Source organism: Panthera tigris, chromosome C2 (genome assembly GCF_018350195.1).
Source record: "Panthera tigris isolate Pti1 chromosome C2, P.tigris_Pti1_mat1.1, whole genome shotgun sequence".
Lineage (NCBI taxonomy): Eukaryota > Metazoa > Chordata > Mammalia > Carnivora > Felidae > Panthera > Panthera tigris.
In genome coordinates, this window is record NC_056668.1 from 150,490,176 (window position 1) to 150,500,659 (window position 10,484).

Genomic DNA, 10,484 nt, shown 5'->3' on the forward strand with positions numbered 1-10,484 from the left:
AGGGTGAACTTGTAAATTTTATCTCAATACAGCTGTTATTTAGGAAAAAAAACACCCTGAATGTCAAAAAATAATAGGAGTAAGGTTAAAAGGCAAACATCTCACTGGGAGAATAATGAAACAGATATGAAAGACAAAAGTTCACTCTTGAGAACATACTAAGCATCCTTACAAAACAGTAAGAAAAAGTCAAACTCCTTAACAGAAAGAGGAACAAAGATCACAAAGGGGAAATTTTTTAAAAAGAAAAGAAAACGGCCAGCAAACGCATAAATAAAGTCACAAAACAGGCCAGGGTTATATGCACAAAGACAACAGGACTGTTGTTTTTGGCCTAGTCTTTTGGGTACAAGTAATTGTAATAGAAATTTGCAAATGAGCTTAAATGGAAAAAAAGAAAGAGAGAGAGAGAGAGAGAATTTAACATAGAGATACAAGGATATCTATCAGAGCCCAAGGGCAAGAAATATATATAGTCGTGACTCATAAGAGACATTTTAAAATAAAATCATGGCACTTCTCTGTTGAAGCCTTCCAAAGATTTTTCACTGCATTGAAAGTCCAAATTCCTCACGTGCTTTGGATCTATCCTGTGCCTTCACACTCACCTCTAACTAACTCCCCCCAGCGTCTTTCATGAGAGTCACCCCAAACTCCTTTCTGTTCCTCCGATACAACAAACTCTTTTACTGTTGACTGTGCCAAGAAGATCCCCTGAGTCTACAACACCCACAGGAATACCCACCCCCCCGGCTTTTATCTGCTTTTATCTTGTCTGGCTCACCCTGGCCCTCCATGTCTTAGCAGAAAGGTCACCTCTTCCGAAAGGCATCCCCTGATCTCCTTCGTCACTTACCCTACTTACTTCTCCCGTGGTTCTTACCACACTCCATATTTCCCTTTTTTTCCTTTTATCATTAAGTTTCCTATGCTTTGAGAAAGCCCTTTCAATCTAGAAACTTGTGGCACTTCGGCTCTGAGAAACTTTCTTGTATCAAGTCATTAATAATGATCTTTGCTTCCTTTGCTCCTTCTTAAAGTCCCATCAATCAGATGTTGGAACTTTCTTTTTTTTTAATTTTTAAAAAATGTCTGTTTTTGAGAGAGAGAGAGAGAGAGAGAGAGAGAGCAAGCACAGGAGTGGAGGAGGGGCAGAGACAGAGACACAGAATCTGAAGCAGGCCCCAGGCTCTGAGCTGTCAGCACAGAGCCCGACGCGGGGCTCGAACCCACAAACTGTGAGATCATGCCCTGAACTGAAGTTGGACGCTCAACCTACTGAGCCACCCAGGCTCCCCAGATGTTGGAACTTTCAAACTGATCCTTCATCTTTTATTCTATATTATCGACCTTTGCCCTTTTGTTTCCTTTTGTAATACCTCCTTCACTATTTTTTAACTGCTATTATTTTTTTTAGTAAATTTCAGTATGATGGACAAAACAGAGGTGGGATCTTCAAAAAGGAAATGACTTGGTAAATTACGGCACATCCGTCCTAGGTGGTCATTAAAGAATCAACATGAACTATACACACTGCAATGCTCCAAGACCTATTACAGTAAAACCTTGTTGTTAAAGAAAAAAAATACTGGCTGTAGAGATCAGGAAAACAGGATTCAGGTCTTTTAACAAACACGGATGAGGCATCCACCGGTGGCCAGGCTCGATTCTAAATGCTGAGGATCTTGTGAGCAAGCACAAAGTCCGCTTGGAGCTTTCACTCTAGCGGGGGCTGGAGCTAGAGAATATAAGTCACAGCAAGTTAAGTGACATTGGCTGCCCTCCCCCTGCAGGATACAGGCAAGCTTTGCAGGCAGATGAGATGGAAGTAAAAGAAAGAGAAAAGCAGAAGGTACTGGAGACAGAAGCAATGAATGAGCGAACAAAGTCCTGGAAAAACTCATTTAGACAGAGTCAAGAGTACACGCAAAGGCAGAGAAGATGGAAGATAGACCTTCGGTAGGAACTATGCATTTTGGAAGAGACATGTAAAGGGACTGACAGGAAGAAGACTAGGGCAGTGCCCTAGCAGTAAGTACCCAGCCAGACTACACTGTAAGTATTTGTAGCTGGCTCAATAAGTAAGCACTGTTTGATTAACTTGTGGGACCCAAAACAAAGAAATCAGAGTGGGGACGATCCACTAAACTTCATGTGGTGATACCCCTAGAGTATTTGGCAATGTGCCAGAGGGCAGAGGAAACACTATCCTTGATTATTTTATTTCAAGATAATCAGATTCGTTTTCTATTGCTGAGATATACATTACTACACATTCAGTGGTTTCAAACAACTCCCATTTATTATTTCACAGTTCTGAAGGTCAGAAGTCCAGGATGAGCTTGGGTAGGTCCTCCGCTTAGGGTCTCTCACAAAGTCTAAACTGATTGGTCAAAATTTGATTGGTCTGTTCCTTCTCGGAGGCTCTAGGACAGTTGGCTTCTAAGCTAATTCAAGTTGCAGGCCTGCAGGCCGTTTCCTTGCTGGCGGTCAGCCAGGGGTCCATCCTTGCTCCTAGAGGCTGCTTGCAATCCTTCTCAAACTTTCTACGTGCCCTCTCCTGCAAAAGAGGGACTCTCTCGTGCCTCAAATCTGACTTCTGCGTCCAGTGGGAGAACACTCTCTGTTTTTAAGGGATCACATAATTAAATTGGGCCCGCTGGGATAATCCAGGATAATCCCCCCTTTAAGGTCTGTAACCTTAATTACATCTGCAAAGTCCTTTTTATCATGCAACATAACATATTCACAAATTCCAGGGATTAGGGCATGGGCATTTGCTGGGGGAGGGGGGATTCTGCCTATCACAGTAACAATTTTTTATGTGAAAACAAATATAGACGTATCATGTAATAAGTACAAAATTCACAATCTTTTTAAGAAAAGAAGGGGTGTCTGCCGGCATTTCAGGCTTACAATGGAGGCACTCTGAACTATTACCCTGCACCCCGCCCCGCCCCTCCCCCACAGTGTGCATTGACTCACCTCCAGCTGGATGTCTAACAGGCATCTTAATCGTGCCATTGCCCAAACCACCTCCTAACAGTCCTCTCCAAACTAGTTTTTCCCAGTCTTCCTCACTGAGAGGCGTTAACGGCAACTCCGTTCTTCCAGTCGCTCGGGCCAAAAACCTTGGTGCCATGGTTAATTCAATTTGTCTCATCTCACATCCTGTCAGCAAGTCTAGTCTTGCAAAATTTAACTACTTCTCACCACCCCGTGTGGAGCCACTATCACACAGCGTCTGGATTTCTTTTTGTTTTCCTGTTCACTTATTCATTCTGAGGGAGAGAGAATCCCAAGCAGGCTCTGCGCTGTGTGCCGGTGCTGCCCCCTCCCCGATGCGGGGCTCGACCCAGCGAACCCGTGAGACCACAACTGGAGCCCAAATCAAGAGCTGGACGTTTAAGTTTCACCGACTGAGCCACCCAGTCCCTACCCACCCCCACCCAGGTTTCTTGAACAGCTCTTGGTCCCCCTGCTCTGCCCCTGCTCTAAATATAGCCGCCAGGCTGGTCCTGTTAAAACACAGATATATCATGTATATTCCTCTACTCCAAATTCGCCAGGGCTTCCCAGCTCGCCCAGTGTAAAAGCCAAAGCCCTCCCTATGAGCCGCAGCGCTCCTAAAAGATCTGGCCTGCAACGACCTCTCTGATCTCATCACCTGCTTCTCTTCCCTCACTCATTCCACGCCAGCCACAAAGGCATCTCGAGCACGCCACCAGCAGGCCAGGCACATTCCCACTCGGGACTTCTGCATTTGACGTTCTCCCTGGAATGCTCTCCCAGATGGCAATCTCATTTCCTTCAGCTCCTTACTCAAAAGTCAGCCTCTCAGCAAGGCCTTCTCTGGCCACCACCACTAAAATTTCACTTCCCCTTCCGCTGCTCACCACTAACCATTTTTTACATCTGAAACTTATTTCCCCCCACATTATCTTACGGAAATTTCAAACACATATAAAAATCGAAAGAATTACACAGCCAATGTCTGTATACCCACATCTGTTCTACAATGAACACTGTTTATGTTTGCTTTATCTCATACCCATCCAACCATCTGATCTGCTATTTTCAATGCGTTTCAAAATAAGTTGCACATCATCATCACTTCCCCCTAAGTACTTCAACGTGTATATCACTGTCTAGACTCCATTATTTATTTATGGCTTTTTTTTTAGTGGTTCCTTTTTTAAGGTAAAATTTACATACAACGAAATGTAGAAATCTTAAGGGTACACAGATACTTCTGACAAACGCATGTATCTGTATAATATAAACCCCTACGAAGACATACAGAACATCATTACCACCCTAGGAAGCTCCCTCCTCTGCTTCCCAACCTCTACGTGCCATTTCTAGGCAATCTAGAGCTCACTTTTTTTCACCATAGATTAGTTTTGTCTGTTCTAAAACAATCCGTAAGTGGAATCACACAGCTCTTTTGTGGAAGGATACTTCCAGCTATCCAGGTTACATCGGGTCAAATTTGGCCAAGAAAAACTGGCCAAGTTTCAGTAATTCTCACATCTGTTTTCCCTGTTCAATCCTGTGGCTGCTTTCACAGCCACATATACAATGGCTGAGTTGAGCGGCTATGACACAGTAATGTGGCCTGCAAAGCCTAAAATACTTACCATCTGATCCCTTAGAGAAAAAGTTTATTGACCTCTGTTCCAATGGATGCCACAGTGGTACAATTTTTTTTTTTCACTATCCATCCTGTATAAAAAGTAACTCATCTTGGACATCTGGCTAATTTGTAAGGGTCTTTCCTTGAGAAGCCAGGATTTGGATTCACTGTACTTCTTTTAAAAAGTCTCAAAGATTAAACAACCAACCCCAAACTGGGACTCAGACTCAGAAGTAAGGACCCACACTACCTTTGAATAGGTCTGGAATAACTCAATATTTAGCAGAGAAAGAAGGTAAGTACTGATAGAAGAGAACTTGGTTGGTTGCCTCTCCATTCCCCATTTCTGCTCCTGATACTTTCCTTAAGGCAAGCAAATCCTAGAAGAAAATGTACAGGAGCTACTTAAGACACTGTAATCTTGGATACTGTGTGAAAGGACATGAGGCTTGGGATGGGACAGCCACCAAGTGGAAAGCCCAAAGCTGGGAGTTTGGGAATCGAAGAGAACTCCTACGCAGCGCAGCCCGATGGTCAAGTTTCTTAGGTTAGAGAGTCACAGTGAGCCTGCTGGTTCAAGATTTGCATGAAACTAGGACTACCTCTTGAGTTTTCATTTACATGAGCCAATACATATCTTTTATTATGGGAGCCGGATTAACTTGGATTTGGGGTCATTTCCAAGGAGAAGAGTCCTCCTGTTAATGGAAGGCCGAGTATTTATATGTTTGAACCATCACTCAGTACTATGGCATAGTCAGCATAGTTGTTTCTCCTAAACCAGTAATAGTAGTGACAACCTCACCCCAAGAATTCTGAAGCAAGTGAGGAAAAAGGTCATTGTTGAAGGAAGATGGAGATGGAAGATGGAGAGATGGGGGGGGAGGAGGTAGAGAGAGAGAGTGCGCACGCATATGCGCGCCAACCAAAAGACTCAGGTTTTGGAAAATCGTAACACCAAGGGACCACCAGGGAGTGAAATGACTTGCTTTGATACTTTACCAGGAAAAAAATCTGCATCATATATCTGAATTCACCAATTTGATAGTCTGATAATGTTTTTGCCAATCACAAATCCACCCCTACCCCTCATACTCCCTCTCAGGCTTTTTAGAAGTTGAAAATGGTAAGACGTGTTCATTCTTCATTATGTCTATAATTAATAAGCAGTATGTTTGGACCCCTCTCCACTGTCTATTTATCAATATTATAAGTCTCAAGGTTCTTTTTGGCCTACAATTTAATCACGAAGCTCAGGGCTACTGCCTCTTGGTACAAGACACAGACAGCCAAGAGGCACAATATATTTATGTAGTCATATATATGTTTTCCAAAATGGAAAGATTTTATGAGAACAAAGAATGTTTTAAAAAGCTCAAAAATATAAAAGTTAATACATATTTTAAAATAAAAGATATCCCATTTCCTGCCTTACCCATAATCACATAATCTAAAACATAGAGATAATCACTGTTAATAGCTTTTCAGACTTTTGAAATACATTATTTCCTTGTGGAAATGGGACTATGTAATGTTGACTTATTTTTTTTTTTACTTCTGGACACTTTTCCTTTTTAGTAATACAGACTGAACGTATCTTTTTAACAACTATAGATTAATCTACTACATACTGTACCTAAGTTACCTGCCAAGTGACTACCAATAGACATTTAGATTTTTTTCACAATGACAGCATTCCAAAAATAAACCCGCTAGCACAACCAGAGAAAGATATATGCATATGCGCTTCTGTTTTTTTTTTTAATATTTTTAATGTTTATTTTTGAGAGAGAGAGGCAGACAGACAGACAATGTGAGCAAGGGAGGGGCACAGAAAGAGGGAGACACAGAATCCAAAGCAGGCTCCAGGCTCACAGTTGTCAGCACAGAGCCCGATGTGGTGCTCAAACTCACAACCCACGAGATCATGACCTGAGCCGAAGTCAGACACTTAACCGACTGAACCACCCAGGCACTCCTGTACTTTTGTAAAACAGACGAGGAATTGCTGGGTCAATGGGAATGTGTATTTAAAATTTTGACAAACAGCAAGACACTAAACAAATATTATAACATTTAGAATAAAAAAAAATCACATAAGTTGGGTACACACGCACAAGGAGGTATAGAACATTGGTTTTCTTTTTTTTTTAATTTTTTTAATGTTTATTTATTTTTGAGACAGAGAGAGACAGAGCATGAATGGGGGAGGGTCAGAGACACAGAATCTGAAACAGACTCCGGGCTCTGAGCTGTCAGCACAGAGCCCGACGCGGGGCTCGAACTCACGGACCGTGAGATCATGACCTGGGCTGAAGTCGGACGCTCAACCGACTGAGCCACCCAGGCGCCCCAGAACATTGGTCTTCAACCAGGGGCAATTTTGCCCTCCAGGGGACATTTGAAAGTATCTAGTCATTTTTGGTCGTTGAAACCGGGAAGATGTTAACATCTAGTAGACAGAAGCCAGGATAATGCAAAACAACCTACAATGCATAGGATAAACCCACCCCCCCCCCCAATAAAGAATCATGCAGTCCAACATGCCAACAGCACACAGAGTAAAACAAACAAACAAACAAACAAACAAACAAAAACTGGTCTAGGATTATATATCACATGGTCCAAAGTAGCATTCTTTGAAGAGTAGAGGACAATTATCACCTTTACCTTTATATTGTTTTGTGGGGTTCTTTGGCAACAAACATGCACTAGTTAAAAAAAAAAAACACTTCCATAAATAAAAGTTCTCTCTCATGTTGAGATAAAATCAATCTCTGTAGCTTCTCACATTGGTTCTGTCTCTTGGGGACAAATTCTGAAAGCAGCTAATAAGATTCACGGAAGATTCTCTTCATCAGACTAATCTTAGCTCTTCTGAATGCTCTTCGTAGGAAATAGTTTTAGGTTACTTCACCAATCTGATGGCTAGACCTATCAAGAACAACGTACTAAGTGCTGGCCCCCAAATTGTAGTTTTGTACTCTGATCAGCAAAGAATGGAATTATCTCCCTCGTTAAACATGTGATGGCTCACATTCAGCTTATTAAAACATTCAGTTTTTCCATACACACTGTGGTGAATTTACATTTCCTCATCTTGCACTTTTATATTGCTTTTTAATTTTTTAAATGCTTATTTTTGAGAGAAAGACAGAGAGAGACAGAGAGAGAGAGAGAGAGAGAGAGTGAGTGAGTGAGCAAGCGGGGGTGGGGGTGGGGCAGAAAATCCAAAACAGGCTCTGTGCTAACAGCAGAGAGCCTGATGGAGGGCTCAAATCCATGAACTGTGAGATCATGGCCTGAGCTGAAGTCAGACACTTAACTGACTGAGCCACCCAGGCACCCTTATATTGCTTTTTAAATTTAAATACAAGAAACTGAGGTGGCTGATTAACTCTCCTTTATTTACTACCTTATGGTGTACCACTCCAGTGTCTAGAATACAATTAAGACAATTTTGAGTTGCATTTTAGTCAGGAGCAGTCATTCTCACCCACCTGGCTTGGATGCTGGGGTTATATAATCCCATTACTGGTGCACTTAAAAATCACCTAACAGGGTGAGCAGTTGTAGATTCTAACTCAGGACCCTGCATTGATCAATGAGATCAATAAAACAAGTAAACTGCCCAGAAGACTATGGCCTACAGCCAGTAAGGGTTACCTTACTGAAGATAAGGGTTTTTTTTTTGTTTGTTTGTTTGTTTGTTTGTTTTTACCTATTACATACTCGATTTCAACCTGTAGACCTACATATGCAGTGTCCCATATTACTTATTCCTCCACTGTCTCAATTCTTTGCACATCTTTGGGACTAAACTAAGTGCTCAGGAAATGTTTAATGAGTAAGTACACAAACCTTCACTCCTACATACAATCCACCTGCAGGCAAACACCTGTAATAGGGCTTTTACTCCTCGCACCGTTTAAAATAGGTAGCAATAACTCTTAAACGTACCCAAAATAAAAGTGGATTCACGAAGGCATAAAGCACACACCGAAGGGTTGGATAACTCTACGCTTCGAGAATAAATTACAGAAACAGGAAAGAAAGATTCGAGGATGCACAAGATGAAAAAAATTCATAAAAATGATCGTTTCCCCACTAACACTGGCACACTCCCACGTCGTTTCCACCTCACAAGGGACAAAGCTTCCGGGGGGAGGGGGAGGGTCGGGAAGGCAGGGGGCTCCCGAGCAGAATCCTCCGCAGAAACCCCGCAGGACCGTGGGCGCCCCGCTGCCCCGCCACGCCCCCGCACAAGCCCACTCCGTGGCCGCCCGCCGGGGAATTGCCCGGAGGCCTCTGCTCAGACGCGGCTAGGGCAGAGCGCTTTGAAGAAAAGCAAGGGAAGGGGGAGGCAGGTGGGCGGGGAACGAGCCCATCCAGATCCCGCAAGCCCACAAGAGAGCTGCAGACCCGCAACCCTGGGCTCCGAACCGCGCACCCGAGGGTCCTGGGACCGGGCCAGGCGGGCCCAGCCAGCCGCCCCCCGCCCCTTCCTCAAGCCGTTAACGCCGCGGCCCCACCCCTCGCCGCTGGCTGCGCCCCGTCCCGCTCGCCCCAAGACGCTACCCTGGCCGACCGCGGCCCGAGGCCGCTGCTCGTTGGAGGTGGGCCCGGGGCCGCAGGCCGCGTCCGGGAGGTCGAGGAGCGGGGCTCCCATACCTGCACTTTCCTCCGCCCTGCCGTGTTCTGCCGGTGATGGGCCGCCATCTTGCATGTTGACACTCCTACGTCACTTCCGGAAGTGTCTGGGACCGGGCGGATGTCCCGCCTCTTCCCCTTTAGCCAAGGGCAGGTGGTGGAGCCGAAGTTGGCCTGGCCTCGTGCTCACCTGATGCTGTGTGTCCGTGTGGCCGGCGGCTCTCTGGTGAGGTAGAAGCACCTAAAAACCGTTGTGTGGTATCGTGGTGGCGGAAAGAGCGCCGCTTTCTGAGCCGAAGGAGCAGTCCGACTCCAGCTCCGTGGCCTTAAACCATGGCTTGCGCTGCCCTCCGTTCGGGATGCCTCCTCCAGAGGTCCAAGCAGGCGAAACGAAAACGCTGAAAGAATTAATGCTGGACATGGGAGGCTTGGACAGACCTCTCCCCTCTCTGCCCCAGCTTTCCTAGGCCGCCGAAGGAACCTACCGATTTGCCACAAAGTACCTGAAATTGTAGAATTATTAAATTGGTTTCGAGGGGTGGGGAGAAATAGAAGGTTCCGAAAGAAGTGGCCCGTATCTTCAGGAGGAGCAAAATTTCTATTTAAATAAGAGATAAAAGGGTGTTATTAGAAGGCGAACATTAAAATTGGTCCTGGAGACAACTTTTCTAAGTTAACAAATCCTGAAGGAGTTGAGGCTCACTCTTGTATCTGCTTTAAGGCATCTCTTACACTAGGATGGTTAGATCTGGATGAAAGTTTGCCTTGAGGACGCTTTCCTGACACTAATTATAGGTGCTGAAGAGCGCCAGGCTCTTCCTTGTGAAAGTGAATTCTTTAGAACGGCACTGTCCCATACAGCATCTGCTAGCTACATGTGGCTACTGAGTACTTGAAATTAGCAACTTCAAACAGGCTGAAACTAAACTACCTGCCAGATTTCAAAGAAAGGGTAAAGAAAAGAATAAAATATTTCATTAATAATTTTAATATAGATCTCACGTTGAAATGATGTCTTGGAAATACTGGTAAAATAAAATAGATTGTTTCTCTTTTTTTTTTTTTTAAATTTTTAAGTGTTTATTTTTGAGAGAGAGAGAGAGAGAGAGAGAGAGAGAGAGAGAGAGAGAAAGCGCAAGCAGGGGAGGGGCAGAGAGAGGGGGAGACAGAACGCAAAGCAGGCTCCAGGCTCTGATTT

General features: G+C 44.2%; 1 protein-coding gene across 2 annotated transcripts in view; it reads right to left on the reverse strand.

Moving 5' to 3' along the window:
- Positions 1–9,375, reverse strand: part of WDR48 (WD repeat domain 48) — a 42,867-nt gene extending 33,492 nt beyond the window's left edge. For both annotated transcript variants that reach the window (XM_007081017.3, XM_042998387.1), the window contains exon 1: positions 9,308–9,375. In XM_007081017.3, the coding sequence (XP_007081079.2) occupies positions 9,308–9,355 (48 nt within the window). In that variant the 5' untranslated portion in view covers positions 9,356–9,375. The remainder of the gene's footprint in view (positions 1–9,307) is intronic.
- Positions 9,376–10,484: the final 1,109 nt, after the last annotated feature.